This window comes from Rousettus aegyptiacus, unplaced genomic scaffold (genome assembly GCF_014176215.1).
Source record: "Rousettus aegyptiacus isolate mRouAeg1 unplaced genomic scaffold, mRouAeg1.p scaffold_m13_p_4, whole genome shotgun sequence".
Classification (NCBI taxonomy): domain Eukaryota; kingdom Metazoa; phylum Chordata; class Mammalia; order Chiroptera; family Pteropodidae; genus Rousettus; species Rousettus aegyptiacus.
In genome coordinates, this window is record NW_023416307.1 from 158,268,205 (window position 1) to 158,291,525 (window position 23,321).

At 47.6% G+C, this 23,321-nt stretch overlaps 2 protein-coding genes across 5 annotated transcripts in view; one reads left to right on the forward strand and one right to left on the reverse strand.

Moving 5' to 3' along the window:
• Positions 1-5,609, reverse strand: part of TRNT1 (tRNA nucleotidyl transferase 1) — an 18,825-nt gene extending 13,216 nt beyond the window's left edge. For 2 of the 4 annotated variants that reach the window (XR_004950440.1, XM_036219178.1), the window contains exons 1-2: positions 4,356-5,463; positions 450-643 (exon numbers count right to left, since the gene is read on the reverse strand). Coding sequence is in view for 3 of the 4 variants with exons in the window: in XM_036219178.1 (XP_036075071.1) it covers positions 450-643; positions 4,356-4,503 (342 nt within the window). In the remaining variant the exon portion in view is untranslated. Of the gene's footprint in view, positions 1-449; positions 644-4,355; positions 5,464-5,547 lie in introns of those variants that run through there. The other 2 variants (XM_016138219.2, XM_036219177.1) reach the window with 2 other exon arrangements.
• A 12,276-nt stretch (positions 5,610-17,885) lies between these two features.
• IL5RA (interleukin 5 receptor subunit alpha) overlaps positions 17,886-23,321 on the forward strand; it is a gene marked incomplete at its 5' end in the record, with an annotated part of 33,728 nt that continues 28,292 nt past the window's right edge. The window contains one exon of the mRNA XM_036219684.1: positions 17,886-18,047. Coding sequence (XP_036075577.1) covers positions 17,886-18,047 — 162 coding nt within the window. The remainder of the gene's footprint in view (positions 18,048-23,321) is intronic.

A 23,321-nucleotide genomic window follows, 5' to 3' on the forward strand; every position in this document is an offset into this window, starting at 1 on the left:
GTGCTTGGAAAACGCGACTAACCGCAGGAAACAGGAAACGCGGTCGTCCCAGGCCCCCCCTGTCCGGCTGTGAAGGACACAGCCCTAGGACACCCCGAGTGTTCCCACAGCCCGACCCGAGGCGCGAAGGCCCCAAGGAGCCGGGGGGAGGGGGTCCTCGGCTTGCTGTGGGGCCGTGGCCGGAAGGGAAGCCAGCAGACGGCATCTCACGCTGGGAGACTAACGGCCACGGCCAAACACCGCAGCACGGACCGGCCTCCTGGGGAACACGGGGGCAGCGGGCAAGGACCCAAATGAGCGGAAGGCGACGAGGAGGGAAGGGGGGGGGTCGAGAGGACAGAGGAGACTTCCGCTCGGCTGTCACGATCGGCTTTACTGAAGCAGGAGGAGATGCGTGAGTGTCCGGGGGCCCCCGGCGGCACGGCCACCGCGGCCAGCAGCTCCCTCACCCGGGCAGTGATGGTCCCGTGCTTCTCGCCCTTGTTGTTGATCATGCGCACGCCGGCCGCCTGGAACATGCTCTTCATCTGGCTGGGGGTGGCGGTGGTGGCGAAATCCACATCCTGCGGCGTGACGCCGCTCAGCAGGTCCCGCACCGCGCCTCCCGCGATGCGCAGCTCGTGGTTCTCCCTGACGAACAGCTCTGGGGCGAGAGAGGACAGCGTTACCACGACGCGGCGGCACGAGGCTCCCCGCTCCGGCCGAGACGGCGGCGGTCACCGAACCGAGCGTCTCCACGCGACAATCGGGAGAACCACAGACACCAAGCGACGTGCCTGGCGGGACGTGCAGTGTTCCTTTGCTGACCCAAGGTAACCCCGAAGCTCGCCCTGCCTCGTGCCCGTCCTCATGAGTCTGAGTTACGACCAGCGGGCAGAGGGAACAGGCTTTCGTCCCCCGGCTGTCTCTGCGCACTTGGGAGACGCGTGTCCTGTTCTCCACCGGACCTCTCTGCGCACGGAGCCGAGGCAACCCGATCGAGCGTGAAACTCCAAGACCATCAAACACGCGTCGATCACAGCACTCAGAACCCTCCACGAAGTGAGCTGCCTGTGACATACGCCGGAAACTGAGACAGGGTTGTACGCTAGCTCTATTCTGACAAAGATCTAAAAGAGAAAAAGAAAGAACCGGCACGCGATGTTTACAGCCAACTCCTGTCTCTGCTCCTGAAGAGCCCCAGGAACACGGGGACCACTGTGCCGGCCCAGAGCCACGGGACAGGGCCAGGTCCTCCACGCCCGCCCACGTGGCCACAGGCACGTGGTGAGAGGATGCCCAGGAAAGCCAGCGCGACTGAGCGCGTGGACGGCCCCTGCATCAGCAGCTCCGCTGGCGCCACTGGCGTAAAACAGCAAGGCCCCAGCCGCCGGGAAATTACCTGAGAAAGAGATCCGGAACGCAGACACCTATCCGCCACTCTGATTAGTCCTATGGAAATCTAGAATTATTTCCCCAAATCTCACAATTCTAATACTTTAATACGATTGAGAAGGGCATGCAGATGTGCATGCATGGAATGGGAGTCATAAAAACTGTAAGAACGGCACGTTATACTGACCTAGAACTATCGGGATTAAGCTTAAAGACTCCTTTTTTCTTCAGTTATTGACAGAGTCGTCTAGAAACAGGGATACATTCCACATTCTAACAAGTCTTGTAAACTACAAACACACTCAGTGAAAAGGACGCCTACTCCCACTACATTTAATTGTAAGCTTAATCCTAAGACTCACGAAAGGCAGGATCTCATCCTAAAGCTGCTCATCTGCTCCCCGCCACCTGCTGTCCTCATCGTGAACCAAAAGCCTGACATTTACGTGTCAGAAAACTTTGCTAACTGTCTCCAGTCTTCTATGTTAATTTTCAGTCCAATTTTCATTAACTTCTTTACTTGCAACTTTGAATTCTGAGTGCTGGGGGGCGGGGACGGGGGCGAGCGGGGTGTAGGCGGGCGGATGGTACGTGACATGACTGTGACCAGAAAACAGACACTGCTCTTTCGCGTTTCCAGGAGCGGCCCGCTGTTCCCACTGTCCCTCTGCTAACACGGCGACTTTGTGACATCACACGCGCCGAGCACGATCGCCCGGCAGTGAGTACAGACCACGGCCCAGGGGCCAAAGCAGCCTGGCTCGCCACTAACTGTGTGACTCGGGCAAAAGTTCTACATTTGGAACTTCGGTCTCATATGCAGAAAAGGGAAATAACCCTACATGCCCCTAGCGCTAAATGGTTGTCCCCAAGCAAAATGGAGTTAATTACATGAAATAAACTGACAAATAATAAAATGCTGTGGGAGCAGAATACGGTACCCTAACACCCAAGTTCCTGCGTACTGGAAAACGATTCGATGGGCGGCAAGCGGCTATCACGACCTGAGAACTGGTACAGCGTTCAACGGCAGAGCAGCGCCAAAAGACGGCAACCGTTTTTTCCTTTGTGTGTTTTTGTGCGTTGTTTTCATACAGAACGTTGTCTTTTACTAAGACACTCAAGTTTGGAAAGTAGCAAAGACCAAATAAAAGCAATTACTTGACTTTCTAACTGTCGAGCACTTCCCCGAAAGATCCCATTTTTGCCACTTTCCCTGTAGCCGAGAAAAAGCCGACTTCAGAACAGGCCCCTGCTCCCACCTGCCAGTCTTCTGAGGCGACACCTTGGCCCAGTACTGCCTCTGACGCACCCCCCTGCACAGGTTCCAACTTCCCCAGGATGTCACCTCTCAAGATGGAAAAGACTCAGCTTTTGAAGTCAGACTAGTAAGCCGAACGCAACTGTTAAAACGAAAGATGTTCGAGAATCTACAATAATCAGTATCTAGAGCCCTGTCTCCACGAGAAAAATGTGAGCTGAGCCACTGGAGTTAGGTACCGACACCGATCATGTGGCGCCTTTTCTCCGCGAGGCCTCTTGCAGTTGAAGAGGGGAGGCCTGGGAGGAGGCCTGGGAGGCGGCAGAGGCACAGGAAGAAGGGACAAGCGCGATTCGAGTCTGAGCTGGAGCCGCTCGTCCTGTGCTGTGTTCACAGCAGCCACGTGTGCTCACGGAGCACCTGAAGTGTGGCGAGTCCGCGCCAAGTCGGTCCATGCGTGCTCAGTACCAGATTTCAGAGGCTTACGAGGAAGGAAGGATGTGAATCGGCTAACAATTTCTATATAAATCTGATATTCAAAGGGTATCGCAGATACACTGGATTGAATGAGATGTAATTAAAAATAACAAAAATTAATTTCACCCGTTTGTTTTCACCTTTCTAATGTGGCTGCTAGACCCATACACTGCATATGTGACTCAAATTAAATTTCTACTGGACAGTGAGTTTCTATTATTTTTTACACTAATTAACAAACAGTGAGGCATTAACTTAGGCCCTCTACTTCAAGACCAGGTGAAGAACCTGTAAGAATCAACTAGTTCTGGACCTTTCACCTCTGACAGGTACCTACAAAAATCATCTAATTCAAGAACAGGAAAACAGCTTTAGGAGTCAGCTAATGCAAGCAGAATCATTTTAAAGCAGCGATTCCTCCACCTTCTACGCGTCAGAATTAAAGAAGCAGAGTTCTCATAAAAGTTTACAGATGCCCATCCTCCTCAGAGACTCCAGTCAGGGGGTCAGGGCTGGGTCCCTAGCATTTGTATGTTTTAAAAGCTCCCAGGTGACGCTGGTGGACAGCCGGGGTTGCAAAGCACGGTGCAGGCCATGTTTGCGCAAACACACATCTTAACATAGCTCTGAGGTGCCACTAAACACCACGGGCTTTGCAATGCAAGCTGTGTGGCTGCTCCAGCAAGAGCGGTAGCTGATACTGAGGATGACATAAGGACAGAACTGGCAAGCAAGATGGAGCTGCTATCACCAGCACTCAGCTGAAGCCACTTCCTGCGAGCCTCCCAGTTAGGTTCTGCACAGGCACTAATGGAGGCGACATGTTTCCTTCAGGTCCCGCGGGAAGCACTTATCCCCAGGGAGGAAGCACTGCTTAGTGGTTTCCAGCTGGGTGCTGAGCCCGGGTCCCAGGTGTTAGTGACATGAGGGCTGGTGAAGCATTCACATTCCTATGGCTGGATCCTCATTCATGAGACAAGAGAAAACGCACCTCCTCGTTCAGCTAGCAGGCCCAGAGCTGCGCCACACGTGAGCACTCCGCACAGCACGGAAGAGCCAGGCTTTTCCCTGCAGTTATTTCTTGCCTCTTGTGATTCAGTGGTGGATTCCCCACACTGGGCCATTCCTTCATCAGCTAAAAAACCACCACCAAAGACCTTGAATGTTGCCTAAGAAACGCTAACGCTTTGCGTCTCCACTTGCACAGGCTTCCAAAGCCAGAGAAAGCCTGGGACTTTCTCACCTGTCAGGCTCTTCAGTCCTTCTGTGAAAAGTGACTGGAACTCTGCAGACTGCAACTTCATCGTAAAGAGGCTTCGCTTCAGAAGGTGCGGTCTACACCAACCACAGCTCAGTACTGGCCGGCGCCAAGGGAACAGGCACCTCAGCATCTGTGGGGGACGTCACCAGCCAGCCACAGTCTAGGAGAGAAACACGCATGCGCAACGATGAAAGTGAAAAGTGATGGGGAAATAAAGGGGTACGCTGCGATTTTATTTATTGACTGAAAGTCGTCTCTTGCTCAGGAGGAAAACCGAAAAGCGACAACCAGCGGGATGATTACAGCGAGGACGGTGCTGGTGGCTCTCGGGTGAAGCACGCGCTGCGGTCCTGGCGGACTGAGCTTCACTGTCACTAGACTCTCCCGAGAGGCGGGCTTCAGTGAAAGCGTGCGGGCACAGGGCTGTCAAGGACGGTGGTTCCAGAACACGTCACGGACTGGCAGGAACGCTTGGCCTCCTCCACAACGTGCCAGTTACGTGGGTTACGTGTTTATCACGCTCGCATCGCGCCGACCTGCCGTGTCTGGCCCCGGGGCATTTCCGAGGTGTAGTGAAACAGGGACTTAACTCCGCGGGACTTTGCTGCCGCCCTCTCCTCACGGGCTTCCCACATCCAGCTGCCTCCTGAGTGCCCCCCACACCCGGCCCTCGGTTCTCCATCATCACACTGTTCTCCACGCCAGGTGGCCTCCGCGAGGCGGCAGGGGCAGCTCTCAAGTGGCCGCAACGGAAGCCGCCCGAGACCCACTGCTCTCCTCGGAACACAGGTGTCAGGGCGGCAGTTCCCCACCTGGGGGCCAGTGCCCGCGGGGAGGTCAGCGCTCGGCTCCCTTGCGCCTGCGCCTCAGCTCGGAAAACCCCGCCGGGCCCCGGCCCTGATGTGGCGTGTGCCGCCCCCCCTACACCACGTGCTGGACCGAAAGGCTCAGGGAGACCCCGAGGGCCCCGCCGCGAGGGAGGGAAGGTGGCGGGAAGCCCGACGACTCAGCCGGCGCTCAGCCGGTACCAGGCGGGCCGCGGCCCGCGACCTCCCGCCGGGCTCCGTTCCGGGTGCGGAGGGGCCTGTCACCGCGCCCCTAGCCCCAGCCCGCCTGTCACCCCCTCCCGCCCCCCCGCGGCGCGCGCCCGCTCGCCCCTTGGCCGCCCGCTCACCCGCGCCTCGCTGCCGTCACCACTTCCGGACGGCGGCCTCCGTGACGTCACCAACGTGCGCCTCTCGACAGCGAATGGGAAGCGGCAGCGGGCTGTGGGCGGGGCCCGGGAGAGCTTTCCTGGCCCCGCCCACCTCCCTGGCCCCGCCCACCTCGGAGGCTGGCGCGGGTCCGCCAGCGTCCGGCGGGAACCGCAGGACCCGGGGCTCCTTATCTTAATTAGGACTCACCGCACCTCTAGTTTGCCCAGAGGTGGTCAGGCTGCCATCTGCATTGCAAACCTGTGTGACCTTGCACAGGTGACACTGTCTTCTGTAAAATAAGACCGTAGAAACCTGTCAGGGGAATGCCGTATTACTCCCTAGCACGGAGGAAGTGTTCAGTAAATGCTAGCTTGTTATTTTTGCCTGCTCCCCGCTTCGCACTTGACGTCTTACTATTCTGTACCCTAATCACTGCAGAGGAAGAACGCAATTTGTAAAACACTCCGAATCGGAGCCGCAGCGTCAAGACCAAGCAGTGTGTTCATTCTAAATTTAAGCTCAGCAGTCCGTTAAAATGACTGGTTTGTGTAACCATTGCCTTCCCTGGTGTGGAGCCTTCTGCAGCTGAACTTGCATTCCATTCGGTTCTTTCACTTTTCCCAGGGCAGTGGAGAGTGGAGAAGATGGCAAAGGAGAGGGAGTCAGCTCTAAGTCCTTAAAATAGGAAACTTTCAAGGAATTTTACCGCTTATCTTAAATAAATAGAGTCTGCATCTTACAATGTCTGTGTCTTAATGTTCTTTTAGAGCATAGTCTTTTCGCTGTAACTTTAAATTCTTAATTTTCCTTTAAAAAATGGGGTCTCTTTGGCTTCCAGTGATGAGAACGCTTACCTTCAGGGGTGTTGAGTACTCCACTTTGATAAGCACAGGACTAGCTTTCCTAGTTGCCACTCAGAGACACAGTACTGATTTAATCCAACTTCTTAACAGTAATGAACCTACCCTAACTAGACTGACCCAAGGAAAAAAAACAGCCTTTAATGTAAAGGAGCATATCACTGCAAACATTACCAGATTAATAGTAAGTATTACGGACAATTTCACACCAACCACCTTGACATCGTAGATGAAATGGGCAGATTAGAATTTTTTTTTGAAAGATACAACCTACCAGAACTGAAACATGAAGAACTTTTAAAATCCGAATAGCGCTTTACTATTCAAGGAATTGAATTTTGTTCAACAAAGTGCCCACAAAGATAATTCCAGGCCCAGATGGCTTCAGTGGTCAAATTTATTAACTACTTAAGGAAGAAATAACACCAATCTTGCACAACTTGTGTTCAGAAAATAGAAAAGGGAACATGTTTCCTCTCATTTGAGGCCAGCATAGCACTGATTACGATCCTGAAATAAATATCCAAAAAAAAAAAGTACAGATCAATATTTATACAAACATAGAAACAAACATCTTTTGTAAAATATTAGTAAATTGAATCCAGCAAGTTGGATTAACCAAGTTGACTTCATCCCAAGAATTCAAATTGGGTTTAACGTTTGAAAATCCATCAATGTTACTGGCCATACTAATAGACCATAAAAAGAAAACTAGATGATCACCCCAGCACATGCTGAAAAAGCACTTAAAATTCAATACCCATTCATGATAAAAACTCATAAAATAAAGATTGGAAGACTTCCTCAATTCAGTAAAGAGCATCTATGAAAAATGTACAGCTAATATAGTTCAAGATAAAATATTGACCACTGTTCCCTTAATATTAGCGATAAGGATGCCCAGCCTCAGTGCTTCTTTTCACCATTTTACTGTCATTTGAAACCATTAACATAAGGCAAGAAAAAGAAAAAAGACACAACAATTGGGAAGAAAGCAAAACTGTCTTTGTTTGCAGATGACATAATGGTTTACATAGAAATTGTAGGAATCAGCAAAACAACTATTAGAACTAATAAGTGAATTCCATTAAGTAAGGATTCAAGGTTAATATGTAAAAATCAGTTGTATTTTTATATAGTCGCAGCAAATAGTTATAAATTTTAATAGCTAAAGTTATATATAGATATATAGATACAGATTATAATATAGAAATAAATGTAACAAAAGAAGCCGTATGGTTGGCAAACATACGTAAAGATATATTTAAAGACATCCAACATCATCAGTCATTAGGGATATATAAATTAAAACTTCAAAGAGATACCATTACATACGTATTAGAATGTTGTAATCAAAAAACCTGGTGCTGGCACAGATGCGGAGAAAAGGGAAGCCTCAGACATTGTCGGTGGGATTGTAAATTAGTGTAGCCACTATGGAAAACAGTACGGACATTCCTCAAAAAACTAAAATAGAGCTATCATATGATCCAGCCATTCCTTGCCTGGGTATTTATCCAAAGATAACAAAAACACGAATTCATAAAGATATATGACCCCCATGTTTACTGCAGCATCTTATTCAATAGCCAAGACATGGAAACAACCCAAATGCCTATCGATAGGTGAATGGATAAAGATATGGTATACATGCATATGTGCGTACACGATTAAATGTAATTTAACAATAAAAAAAGATGAAATCATGCCATTTGCAGCAACATGGATGGACACCGGGAGGGTATTATGCTAAGTGAAATAAGTCGGACTAAGTAAGACAAATACCACATGATCTCATTTATATGTGGAACCTTAAAACACACACACACACACACACACACACACACACTCTAAATAAATAAATAAACAAAACAGAACCAGACCCATTGATATAGAGAACAAGCTGATAGTGACCGCAAGGAAAGTGGTGGGGGTGGAAATTAAAAAAAAAAAAAAAAAAAGCTGGCCATGTTACGTACTGACAATGATGGGGACCAGCCGGAATTTTCATCCATCGCTGGTGAGAAGACAAACTGTTTCAGTCGCTTGGGAAAACAGCTTGGCAATTTCTGATAGTTATCTTATTTTTCAATTAGAGTTGACATTCGATAATATTTTATACTAGTTTCGGGTGTATAGCACAGTAGTTAGTTAGACATTTATATAATTTATGACGTGAGGCCCCTGATTAGTCTAGTACCCACCTGGCACTGCACATAGTTATTACAATATTATCACAATATTTCCTGTGCTGCACTTCATGTCCTGGTGACTATATTGTCACTACCAATTTGTAGTTTAAATTCCTTCACCTTTTTCACCCGCCTCCCAACTCCCTCCCATCTGGTAATTATTCACTTACCACAGAATCCAACAATCCTACTCTTAGGTATTTACCTGAGAGAAATGAAAACGTGTTCACACTAAAAATGTATGTGAATGGTTTTAGTAACTTTATCAACAACCATCCAAACCTGGAAATAAGCCACATCCTGAAAAAGGCCAAACCAGAGAGACAGAACACGTCGGTCTTTGCAGGAACTGGAGATGGAGGGCGAGGTTTACCACAACGGGCCCGGGGAGGGTTCGAGGTGTGACGGGATGCTCCTGTGTCTCCATAATGGTGGTGATCACATGGCTGTGTGTGTGTGTGCACGCGAGTGTGCATGTGTGTGTCAAAACACATAGAACAGCACACTAAAAGGGGCGTATTTTCCTGCATGTACAGTACATCTCAATAAACCTGACTAAAACAGTCTCTCTCTATATTAGCTAAAAAACAACTAGACTATGAAATTTTAAAAGTGTTTTCTAAAGGGCTCTCAAGGGATGCTTATTCAAATGAGTTCATGTACATATCAGGTTTGGAGGAGGGGCTCTGAGGCCATTAAACTAAATAAAGTAGGAAAGGACCATGTGGCTAGAATGCCCGACCCCCGCCCTCACCTCGGTCCGCTGGTGAGGACCACCGAAGCAACCCAGGAGTCCTCTCTTCTACACACAAGCTGTTTCCTGTTACCTCTTAACATGGATCCATCCTAAAGGAAATACAACTTTACCTGCAAGGAAACTGACATTCACAACATGGAAATCCTGCAGGGAGCATCCTCTTTGCAGAACACACGCCCAAAAGGAAATACCAGAACAGAGGGTACCGTTCCCAATGGGCACGTTTCTGTCGCTATGGAAACGCCACGGCCATGAGTATTATTCTGCATTTAGAAGGCCACCTGTTATTAAAAACGGAGAGTCAAGAAAATGAGATAAATCCAGTTTAGGAATATATATATCAACATTTATGGTATATGCCAACTTTAGGTCTTAATGGTTGCCAGCGAGGGTGTGAAAACCCATTAACAGCGCTTGCACGTACTTCGGTGCTGGTTAAAGATTCCCCCGAGAGCGGACGGATTTCATCCATCTTCACAGAAAATAAGATCTTCATATATATCCATCTAGTGGTCCAAATGGGCCTCCCACAAGTGCTCAGCTGTCTTCGTTCATCTAAGTTTGGGTTGTGTTCCTTGGAAATGGATTCATTTCTGCCAACCAGAGAGAGAAATAATGGTGTCTGTTTAGCAGTTGTGAATGTAACACTGTTTTCATTCACTCACTCGTTCATTCATTCCTTCATTCCTCCACTCGTTGAATATTTGCTTAGTGTCTACCACATGCCGATGGCATCAGATGACGCAACGGTTCATATTGTGTTCAGAACGGTTCCAGGCACTTTATTAACTCATTAATCCTCACAAGCATCCAACGAGGAAATTTTCCAATGAGGAAACTGAGGCACAGAGAGGATAATCTGTCTAAGGTCACATGGGCAGGCAGAATTCAAACCCAGACGTGCTGACTCAGAAGCATTACTGTTCTCTGCCAAAGCTGGAGGAGAGGCAGGGGCCAGGTGACTCGGGGCTGGGCGTGCCCCATGCCGGCCTTGGGATTTTATGTGGGTGGTAGTAGGAGGCATTATGAGTTCCTCGGCGGGCATCAGTCTGGCTGGCCGGGTGACTGCCGGAGGGGCTTGCTGTGAGCTTGTATCGCCTCTCAGTTCCGGAGGTCAGGGTCCACAGCGGGGCTGCAAGGCTGACGCCTTACGCGGGCACCGGGGAATCTGTTCTTTGGTCCCGTCCAGCTTCCAGAGGCTTCTTTCCGCCCTTTTCAAAGCCGGCTGTGTGACATCTTTGCTCTCGGATCTGCCGGCCGCCTTCTCAGGAAGACCTTTGTGATTCCATCGGCTCCCTGGATCACCCAGGATCTGCTCGCTGCCCGTGGAAAGGCCCCCACGTTAACGACATCCACGACATCCGGGGACACGTTCCCAGGCTTGCAAATTGGGGGGCCATAATTCAGCCAGTCGCCAGCGCCAAGCATGTGCTTTAATGACTGGGGTATGGGAAAACACAGGCCCCCCAAGAATTATGTCCTTTCGAAACAACTGACTGGTCATCTTGAGACAGTGACCGCGCCGACCTTAAGGCTGAACACTGTCTCCATTTTCTTTCTTTTCTGGGTTGTAAGCAGACGGTTTAATTTCAGGTAACAGCAGAGTGAAACCCCACTTCGGGCCCGAGCTCTGCGCCCCGCCTGCCAGCACTCACTCCCGGAGCCTTTGGTAGAAGCTGTCCTTAGCATATCTGCTCCCAAGAGCATCTGCATTTTGAAATAGGATGGAGAAGGGGGAATATACTTCCCATAAAGATATGAATTTATAACGGTGGCCTGCTGGGGCTATCCCCTTGGGGAAGATATTCGAGGTGACATTTAGACAAGTCAGACAAAAACATAATTATGACCTAATTTGAATATTCTGAAATTTTAGAGTGGTGGTGGCTGCTCCTCATACCCCTCAGCCACCCCATTTTTTGTTCTTTGTGAGTGATTCTGAGTAATTTGTTTAAAAGAACTAGTTCTGTTTCAAGAATGTGTTCTTTCTTTGAAACAACAAAAAAGTACCTGTTCGAAGAAAAAGTCCTTCACTCGTTTTGTTCTCATAAAAGTTTAATAGAAGCCAACTAAAGTTTAAGATCTCCCAGAGGACAAATAAAGATATTTCTCAGCAAATGTAGGATCATAGTCTTCATTGGTACTGGGGGATTTTACACACAAATGCAATTTTATTTTACATTTAAGAGAGGTAAGTAAATAGACAAATCAGTTTTAGTTCTTCTGAAATTTCATACGGGGTCATTACTTTTAGAAGATGGGCCTCGATAATATCAGGGGCCCAAGGGTAAAGGCGGAACAATCACCTTCAAAATTCTGGCCCATCAGCAGCCACAGATCAGGGACCCGGGGCGTCCTCCACTGCGGGCCGAGGCCTCACCTCCGGGCCGGGCTTGTGCAGAATTCGCTCTTGCATCAACACAAAGCCCTCTTCTTCCTTAAAACTGGTTCCTCTGATGGGTTCTGACAAAACCACATTACGTGACGTGAGGACCTTGCCTCGCGTCTCGTGGCAGAGGCAGAGCTATCAACGTAGCGTTCGGTGTAGTATAAAAATAAAATGAAGACACGCATACACTGCAGTTGAATGAGAGAGGCAGAGAGAGATGGAGAGACAGAGCAAGAGAGAGACAGACAGGTAAAGAAAAAAAAGAAAGACGGAAATTCCCATAGGAGATAATCAAGTCTTCCCAGACAAATCCTACCACCAAATAAGATATTTAGTCCCAGTGATGTAGTTATGTTGTTTCTTTTGAAATCATTATGTCAAGGATAATGTTTTGCCATCCTAGGCAATGTGACTTTGGGGAGCATCACAAAGACACTGAGCTAAATGAATTCTCTGAGCCTCGGTTTACTCATCTGCAGATTTATGAGGCTCTGATATGATCATGTGCATACGGCAGCAGACAGTCAGTCCCAAGCACCCAGCAGTTTCTCTCTCGACTAAGGTGGAACTCTAAGTTACATTGATCACGTAAGTCTAGTTGTATAGCTGGTTTGCTCATTTCCTTCTACATTCTAGCTGGCTTCCTGTATCTATCTGGCGTTGAAAGCAAAGAACTGGTCCCTGTGTAAACAATGTCCAATATATACTTATATCAAATCATCGTGTCATATACCTCAAACTTATACAAAGTTATATGCCCATTAGATCTCAATAAAACTGGGGAAAATTAAAATAAAAGCAAGAGTTGAAAAAAGAATTAGTCACTGAGTAAAGAACTGAAAACCTTAATTAAACTACAGAGATTTGTGACTGCGTGCAAATCTGCTTTTGATTTTGGTTATGGACAGTAAGCCCAGGAATTGGACAGTAAACACTGGAATCGTTCTAACACTTCCTGGGATTCTATTTAAACCCTATTAGGGCTTCTTTCTATTTTTTCTTAAGTCTTATTGAGATGTCACTCACACGTCATGAAGCTCACCTACTTGAAGTGTGTAACGGCAGTATTTCGTTCACTCACGGAGTTTGTAGTCGTGACCACAACCAGCTTTGGATGACTTCTTTGTGCCCGCAGAACCCTCTGCCCCATTAACAGCCACTTTTCAGTTGGTCTAAACTCCTTGCATGCAGCCCTAGGCAATCACACATCAGCTTTCCGTCTCTATAGATTCCCTTCTTCTAAACATCCCGTAGTGGGGGAGTCGAACCATCTGTGGTGTCTTGGGAACTGGCTTCTCTCCCTTCGTGTTATGTTTTCAAGGTTCGTCCATGGATGGCAGATAACAGCACTTCATCCCTTTTCATTGCCGAGTAATATTCCATTGCGTGTGTTTCACTTTCTGAGGCACTACGAGACTGTTTTCCAAAGCGACCACCCACCCTGCCTTCCCACCAGCATTCTCTGCGGATCCCGGTTCTCCGCACCCTCGCCCACTCTGTGCCGTCTGTCTTTCTGATTTAAGCCCTCCTCGTGGGTGTGAAGAGGTAGCTCATAGTTTCGATTTGCATTTTTCTGATGGACCATGATGGTGAGCAGCTTTCATGTACATTTTGGCTATTAGTACATCTAATCTGGGGACATACATAATTCAAATCCTTCACCCATTTTTAATTGTGTTATTTTTTCTTTTTATTGTTGACTTGTAAGCTTTCTTTGCATTTCTTTTCTTTTGGATACAAGCCCCTTACCAGATACATAATTTGCAAATATTTTCTCCTTTTCTGTGGGTTGTCTTTTCACTTTCTTGATGGTGTTTTCTTTTTGTAGCAAAAAAGCTTTTAATCTTGCTGAAGTCCAATTTATCTACGTTTTTCTTTCATTGCTTGTGCTTTCGTATCATATTCAAGGAACCACACCTAATCCAAGGCCAAAAATGTTTACGTCTGTGTTGTCCTCTAAAATTTTTAAAGTTTTAGCTCTTACCATTAGGCCTTTCATTCTTTTGTATGTTGATATGCACCATTTGTTGAAAAGACTGATCCTTTCCACATTGAATTGTCTTGACATACTTGTCAAAAAATTGATTCACCATGAATGTGAAGGGTTTTTTCTGGATTCCCAATTTTATTCCATTGATCTGTGTGTCTCCGATATTTAAAAAAAAATAAATTTGATTCCTGCATATGTATAGAATGAAGCATAAGGAGAAAATTAAAGAAAGCATTAATTCTGGTGTGGTGTAATGAACTACTGCTTCCGGTCCCCACTGTCCCCCGAGACCGTGCCCACCCACGCCCCGCCCCACCTCACCCTGGTGGGTGGGTGTGCTGCGGGCCGGGTTTGTTTGACGAGGCCGAGCCACCCGATTTGCTCTGACTCTTGGGGCATCAGGTACTGTGCCACAAATGAGCTGGGACAGGCGATCTTGTTTTCTTACGCTTTTGCAATTACATGAAACAAAACAAAACAAAACAAACAAACAAACAAAACTGCCCTGCACAGCCGCTGGTTCCAGATGAAGGACAGACGATGTTTGGAAAGATTCTGAGCCCGCTCTGCGGCCTGGAGCTCAGCCAAGTTCAGCCGGACCGCGGTCCACACACAGACGCTTGAGCAAGGAATGAACGCTTATCATCGCCAGTGCATGCTGGGCTGGCGGTCCGTTGTTCTGTAGCAATAGCAACTAACGCGCCTGCCCCTCGGCGGCAGCCACGCCCGCCAGTTTGGTCATTTGATAAGAAATGAGATTATAAAAAAAATTATGCATGCGTATTTGGATTCCCAGCTTTACTGAACATTTTTTCCCATAATACCCTGTGTCTTCAAGTCATTGTTAAACACCCCTTTTAGTACCCACACATTTCAACCGTTATACAATGCTCTTAACCATTCCAATATTATTTTCACTATTCAAGTAAAAATGCGATGAATTTTACTCTCCCGCTCTCATATAAACTTTGCTCTACATTTCTCATTATCTCCACTAAAAGGAAACCTAGAAGTAAGGATTTAAATGAGCCTCTTTATCCAGAGTTCAAGGTGGAGCCGCGGAATCTTACCTTTCATGTTCTCGTACCTCACATTTCCACCTGTATGAGCCAGTCAGACCCGCACTGTTTTACCTCTCAAGTCAAAATCGATTTTGCTTTATAAAAAAACCATGCTTGTGAATTCCGCCAGCACATTCCCAAACTGTCTTTGGACATTTATAGTTTATACTAAAGAAGAAAATTCTCACCACAAAAAAACATGCTACGCAAGGCCCTGCCTCTCATTTTCCTTTGTGCTCATATGGCAGTAGGGGCTCGGAGAGAACACGTGAGCCCCCCCTCTTTTTAAACAACTCTTAGCAGGTTGATAAAGGATATGATAGCCAGAAAGATGGCAGCCGGATCTAATTTTCTTTACATCCATCACGGCACCTGACACAGCGCACAGGTGCATTTGATAAATACGTGTTGAATAAATGAGTGTAAGAAGCAGAGAGGATGTTAAAGAGGCTTTTCAGGCCAGAAGTTACTGTCCTCACAGTGATTAATAACTGTTTCTAAGGCTTCTACCGTGACAAATCCACTACATCCCACTTAGATGTGTAGGACTTCAAAGAGCAGGCCCAATGGCTGCTATACTGTCTAAAAACTTCCTGGGTCCTTCTTAGCAAATAAATGGATCTCTGTCCCTTCTTTTACTTCCCCCGTCCCCAAGGAAAAATCACAGTTTTCAGATTGTTTACTAACGGTCCATCCAGTTTCATTTTGCCCACTGCTTAACCGTTACCCCAGGGACCCCAGGACACACTCTGGGGACCCCAGAACATGCACTGAGCGTTCTGGAAGTCCCGTTCTGGGTGCCCGGGGTTTGTCATCTTGCAAAGAAACCCCTGATGTCACCTGGCCACCTCCCCTCTGTGTCTGCTCTACGGGGACCTGGGCCCCCTCTGCCCCCATTTCTCACGCTCTGGTTTTTAGGGGCCATCGTCACCCCGCTGCCCGGGCCGAGCCTAGAGGTGGCCCCCTGCCTGAGGTTCATGATGCATTCGGGTCCATTCCGATCTAGCCGGAGCCTTGGCCACTTTATCTTTTTTGTAAGTTGGCTTTGCTAGTCAGTCCCCTCGAACTTCCCCAGACAAAAATGGAACGAAGGACAGGAAAACCCGACTAGGTTGACTTAAATTGAAACACCCTGAGGGCAGCGGAGGTGTGACCCCGGGAACTGGGCGCTGACACAGGGGCCGTCTCCCAGCATGCAGCAGGCCGGCGCAGCCGCAGGCACAGTCGGGGCTGCGGCCACCGCAGTCATCACGCCCGGAGTCCCCCACCCCATGCCGGGACACACGTCGTCGCGAGGGCGCGGAGTCTGCCAGCAAGCAAGGACAGACTGAGGCCTGCCCCCCGCCCTGAGCCTGGCCGCCACCGGCGGGCGTGCGGGCCGGCACCTCCCTGGGGGCCCTCCTCTGTCCAGTCCGGTGCCTGGCCCTGCAGAGGTGACCGAGGCACAACGAACACTCCGGACAGTCCCGACGAGCGAAGGCCACGGAGAATCGAGCTCCTGCAGACAGGGGCCGGCGTTCGTTCCCACGGGGGACTAAGCAGAACAGCGGCGAAGGGAGAACGCTTCGCAGGTGGACTACAGCAGCCGACCGCGGGGTCTGGGCGGCCGGGAGCCGGGGCCCGGGGCGGCAGCGAGGGCCCCGGGAGCTGCAGGGGGGCCGCCCCTCTCTGTCTCCTCCACAGGCACCTGGGCGTTTGCTCGGAGAAGCCCTGCCTCATCCCCGCGTGAAAGAAGCTCCCCGCCTGCACGTTTTCACCGTGACAGCTGCGATGATGAAACAGCCGAGAAGAACCGCCTCTAAGTCAAAAACTGCCCCTAGATAAGGCTCATGCTCGGTGTCCTGCAGCTGCCGCTGACAGCAGGGCCAACGCACTCCGCAGGAGGTGGGGACCTTTCTTCTGCGGCCGGGCCCCCCTCTCCGCCCCCTCATCCCTTCGTTACCTGGGGGGAGGGGGCTGGCAAAAGTGAGAAGCGATGATGGTGAATCTACGGCAAACTTTTAAAGAAAAGGGGGAAATCGAACCCCGTCTAACTCTATTATTAGCAGGGACGGGACCGGTAACGTGTGTCGGGTCACGTCGAGGCTGAGGGCAGCGTTCCGTCCCTGTGTCGCGGCTCAGTAGCCGAGGTGCGCGAATCCACGCAAGGTGAGTCACATGAAAATGAAAATAACCCCGTAGCTTTGCTGACGCTTCTGTGACAGACTCGTTCCTCTGCCTTGCAGATACGTCAGGCATTAAAATGAGAACGTGTGCTCTGCCACGATTTCTTAGAGAATGTGTGGGTTTAGAAAATGGGGCGCAGGATATGATAAAATATCTTGATGAGGATGTTTCGGAGTTCATTAGAAAAGCGACAATTTAAGAAACAACAGCCCCAAATCGGAGATGATGGCGCTGCCTCTAACTGAAGGCATTCTGCTTTTGTTTCTCTCGGACGATCTGGGAGTTCAGGATTGTTTGGTTTTGTATAAACTGTACAAGAATTTGCTGAGCAGTGTCACTCGGTTTTATGTTCACCAGTTTAATTATTTACCCAGCGCAAGGTAAACATATTTCCATGTATACAGCAGAAATAGATAGACTGAAGAAGTAACAAGGGCAGAGAAAGAAAGGAGAGAGAGAGAAATCAAAATCTCTTAATACTCCATGAGTCCAAAATTCATAAACCCATGCAAAGACACTGCTTTCATAGTCATAATGTATTTGATACCCAATTTAATGAATTATCATGTCGAAAATTTCATTATCTGGTACAATTTCTATTTTGTGTGATATGTTATACTCTGTTTCATCGTTATCAAAAAATATATTAATGTATGTAGCCGCATGTTAAAAGTTTACATTTCAACACTTGTATAAAGTTTTAGAAATCGAATCACCTCATTTGTTTTCGTTACTTGAAAGACTGCTTAGGGAAATTTTCAGGCAATGACCGAAGATATTACACCTCCCCTCCAGCGGACCCGGCTCGTCACTCGCTCCCAGCCTGTCGTGAGCTCATCTAACTTGTCCCGATGCTGGGTGTTACCCTATGGAGCTTGACTTGCTGGGCGTTGTGTATTAATTTGCCTCTATTCCATACGGGCTCGGGCACTGTAACACCTGTCCTGTGTTGGACACTGTGCTAGGTGCTGGGCTGCAGCCACCAGCTTGGACACGGTGCACAAGATGCTGGCCCTATGCCGTTGAGTCCAGCCATCGGAAACGAGAGGATCTCCAGAGACAGGTATGCCCAGGAATGGAGGCGGGGAGGGGGACAGTGAGCACGGAGATGGGATGACAATTGGCCAAAAGATATTTAATCACTGGGAGATATTGAACTCCTTTGTTTCATTCCAAATCCTCAGGGAGGCAGCATCATGGACACCTTGGCTAGTGATTAGGTCGGTGTCAACAGTTGGAATCCATGAGTTATATTTGAGGACTATTTCAGAAAGTTAATCAGAAGTCTGGTAATAGCAAAAAAAATGCGTGCATTCTACATGGCCCTTGTTAGGCATTCATGTTTTTAGGCGTGTGCACAGTTTTCCAGATGGGGGTGATGCAACAGACCTAGATAACATTTGCATTTTATACCTTGATTGATTTATTTATTCTTCATCTCCCGAAGAGATAGATTTTATTGCTGATTCTGCTATACAGGGGGAAAAAAAAAAAGAGGAAGTAAAAGTAAACTCTTTAATTTCAAGGGCCTAACGGAGCGTGGATCCTCTGAGGTGGTTTGCAATTTCTGTGTCCTGAGGCTGAGTCTGCAGTTAGCTGTCACCGCAGCTGACTCAAAAGGGCTCTAAAAACAGGGTCACAAATACAGCTTTGGTTATAAAACAAATGCCCCAGGCAGAAAAATAAGTCGAAAGGACAGAAAGAGGAGGGGAAATATTTATAAGTCTGAACTTCAGTAGAATTTGACCAATTCTCAGGAACGCTGGGGAAATCCGTTGCCAATGATCAAGACTTTACCCGACTTTCTAGAAATGTCTGCAGGGTACGAGCTCTGCTTCTATCTTCTCCCAAATTTCAAAAAACATATATTATACCCACCAGAAGCCAGGTTCTCAGTGGGCACTCGAGGAATTTTAGGCCGACTCACTGAAATGTCACGGGAACTCGTAGCTCGTGAGCTCAGAGCTCGAGTGTGTATTTCTGGAGATCTTAGGTAGGCAGACTGTATTTGCTTCATTCTGCCTAATTTGAATTGTATTTTAACAATTTAATGGTTTTCTGCTGGATTTTAGTTGGTAGCCATGAGAAGAATGAGCTGGACAGATTGTTAATTTTTTTTGAAGCTAGTAAAGTATCTCTATACTGCCCAGTTGACATCTACCTAATAGCATATGTTTGGAATAAAGAGATGCTCAAAGAAATTTGGGTTGTTTTTCCAGCAGGTGTGATTGTTATAACTGGGACCAGAATTATTAAGGGGCCGTGGGCAAACACTGAATGTGCTTTGAGGGAACAGAGAATGAATAGAATTATAGAAGATATACTCGACTGCTAACACCCAGTAATACCCAGCCTTGTGTGGAATTTATCTTGCTTACAGAAAGTTATCATTCTTCTTAATATTTTGACTCCTATTTGAATATCTCGTACTGTCTATAGGACAACTAATTTCCTTTCAAATATATTATTTTAAAAAAAAAATACAAAACATCACAATGGTATGTGAAAAAAAAGTATATGGCTGTTTTATGGCAAAATAAATTAATCATCAAAATTTTTGAATGATCGAATTTGGAAAACAATTCTATTTTCAGCAGCTGAAAAACCAGAGTACCTGAAAAATTCTAGGGGAGAGTGCTTGGTTACGTGAAATAGTCAATTATCTCCCCACTGAAATAGTAAACAGTTTCATCACCTTACTTCAACAATTTAGTTGTAAATGACATTTATTTATTATTTTTATGAGCTTGGTTGGAATGTACTACTTACTTTGCCAGTCAGTAAAGTCACCAGGGAATATGGATTTTGTATTTGTTTTTTTCCTAACCTAGGATTCTTCCCATTAATAAAAATTAGTGCAAAGAGAGAGCATATATAATATCATTTCAGGGAATGCTGACAATTTAAAAAAACATCACCTTCTTAACCTGAAGAGGTAGCTGTCTTTGTTGTTGCTAGTTAAGAAATTTTTGTTATCTTTGCTTCTCAGGCTTAGTAAATACTAATGCTTCCCTTTAATTTATTAAAAATATCACTTGTTGAAAATTTTTAAAAGATTAGAAAATCTGCTTTTATTGTCATTGTTATTCTTGCTTTAAAAATTCTTGTTCTACATGGCATGGGATCATCAGAGAGAAAGGGACAAGATTATTTTTTATCAAAACTGACGTAATTCTGATGAGCAATACTTAAGTTTATTTGAAAAAGGAATAGACCAGATTTCTGGTCAAGAGGGCAGAGTAGGGCAATGCTGTGCTTGCCTCCTCTCACGACCACATTAAAATCACAACGAAATTCTGGAACAATTGTCCCGGAGAAGCACCAGAAGACTAGCCGAACAGAACTCCTATAACTAAGGATGTAAGGAAGAGGCCACCTCAGACTGGTAGTGGGGCGCAGACGCAGACCGGGCTGGTCCCACAGCCATGCGTGACGACTGAGAACCGAGAGGGATGGATCGCAGAGGTCCCCCCGGAGGGGCGAGGGGTCCCAGCCTGCACCCGAATCACCAGCCCGAGTGCCGGTTCCGAGACGGGGCGCCCCTGCAACTCCCGGCCATGGATATCTGTGAGGATTCCCTCTGTTCAGGGGAGACGGCAGGTGGCGGGAAACTGAGGCATCCTCTTAAGCGGCCAGCGCGCAGACTCACTCGCGTGTAGGCGTTCATCCTGGGCTTTGGTCGGGGGGGACACTGGGAGAAACCGAGTTACGTGGCTTTAGGGCGAGGGCTGGAGGGACGGCTGCCACGGTCCCTTCGTGGCTCCCCCAGGCAGGGCCAAGTCTGAATCTGACTGGCCAGGCGAGCTCTGCTCCTCCACCCCGTGACTCCCCGAGGCCCCGCCCCGCCCACCTCAGGCCCTGCCCAAGGGTCTTACAGCTGCGGTGGCAGAGGCTGGCCTTGGCCCACACTGCGGTCTTTCCGGAAAACTCTCGAACATCTGCGGGCCCCAAGCAGGCAGCAGCTGGCCTTGGTATGCCCCATGCCAGTCACTGAGTGGCCCCGGCCGGCGCTGGGGCCAACCTGAATCTGTGTTACCCAGGCGAATGCCACTCTCCCCTGCTGGTGGCTCCCTGAGACTCCTCCCCACCCAGTTCCTGTCCTGCCCGAGGCTCTGTCAGCAGCGAGCCTTACAGACACCTGGGAGCTGGCAGCAGGCCTCGGGGGCACCCTGCGCCTTGGCTAAGGGGACCCGGGTCTGGTACTTGTGGCGGCCGGCCTCGGTTCACAGCATGGCTTCTCGCACGCACCTGCAGAGCCAGCACCGGCAGCAGCGAGCACGGATCACTTTGTCGCTCCTACCAAGTGACCCCGAGCCAGTCACCTGCTGACCATGGTCTAAAGGGGCCCCTCCCATGAGGCTCCAGAACCAGCACACCTAGTGGCCAGCTCCAGACCACAATAGAGCACCACCCAATTAGCATCACAAGCGACACACCCAAAGGGTGGTCTCAGCAGGCACCAGACTCTGCTGGGGCGAATCCCACTCCTCGGGGGGTCGACCTCCACACAGCAGCAACTATGTTGTGGGTGCGGCCAGTCCTCGCAGCCAGTCAGCCTGAGGGTCCATCTCACCTACTGATGTGCCAACAGCAAGCAAGACTTATTTACAACAGGAGGGCACACACGACCCACACGAGGAACACTCACGGAGCACCTGGTGCAGGTGACCAGGGAGAGCGTGCTGCCGGGCCACACAGGGCACCGACTGCACAAAGCCACCTGACTACGACTGGGAAACGCAGCACACCGACCTGCTACATAGAAACAAACGCAGAGAGGCAGCCAGAAATAAAAAAACAAACAAACCAACAACAACGAAGAAACATGTTCTCAATGAAAGAACAGGAGAAAACACCAGAAAAAGAACTAAATGAAATAGTGACGAGCGACCTATCAGAGACAGAATTCAAAACACTGGTTGTAAGGAGGCGCGAGGAACTCAGTGAGAACTTCGACAAATAGATAGCGAGCGTGAAGAGGGCATAGAAACCTTAAGAAAGAACCCGTCAGAAGTGAGAAATACAGTAAGCGAAACGAGGAATCACTAGAAGGAACCTCTGACGACTGAATCAGAGATTTGGAAGACAAGGTAGCAGAAAACACCCAATCAAAATAGCAAAAAGGAAAAAAAAAGTTAAAAATCAGGATAGTTTAAGGGACAACATCAAACACAGCAACATCGTAGAGGTGCCAGACAGAGAAAGACAGCAAGGAATTGTGAACCTACTTGAAGAAATAGTGACCGAAAACTCCCCTCCCCTGGTGAAGGAAGCAGACGTACGACCCTGGAAGCCGGGCAGTCCCAAGCAAGTGGAACACCAAGACACATCATAATTTAAATGGCAAAGTGTAAAGACAAAGAGAGAATCTTAAAAGCAGCACTAAAAAGGCAGTTACCTACAAGGGAATTCCCACAAGAGTGTCAGCTTATTTCTCCACAGAAACTATAGGCCAAAGGGGGTTGGCACAAAATATTCAAAGTAATTTAAATAAAAGCAAGGACCTACAAACAAGGTTACTCTACATAGCAAGGCTATTATTTAAAATTGAAGGTGAGATAAAGAATTTCAATAGACCAGAAAAAGCTAAAGGAGTTCGTTACCACCAAGCCAGTATTACATGAAATGTTTAAGAAGAAGAAAGAAGAAGAAGAAAAAAAAGAACATAACAATGGATAATAAAATGGCAATATCTACATACCTAACAATAATCACTTCAAATGTAAATGAATTAAATGCTCCAACTAAAAGACATAGGGTAGCCAAATGGATAAGAAAACAAGACCCATACATGTGCTGTCTACAAGAGACCCATTCCAAGTTGAAAGACAGGCTAAAAATAAAGGGATGGAAAATATATTTCATGCAATTAGAAATTTTTAAAAATCTTATACCAGATAAAATGGACTTTAAAACAAGAGCTATAAGAAGAGACAAAGAAGGACATTTCATAATGATAAAGGGGATATAACCCTTATAAATATTTATGTACCCAACCTAGGAGCACTTAAATATGCAAAACAAATATTAACAGACATAAAAAAAGAGACTGAAGGTAATGGTCACAGGAGGGGACTTTAATACCAATTGACCCCAATGGACAGATCTCCAGACAGAAAATCAACAAGGAAACAGCAGCCTTAAATGACACAATAGACCAGATGCTTTTAATTGACATTTTTAGGGCATTTCACTCCAAAGTAGCAGATTATATATTCTTTTCAAGTACACGTGGAACACTTTCCAGGATAGATCACATATTAAGCCACAATAAATTTAAAAAGTGTTAATAAATTTAGAAAGACTAAAATTATATCTAACATCTTCTCCTATCACA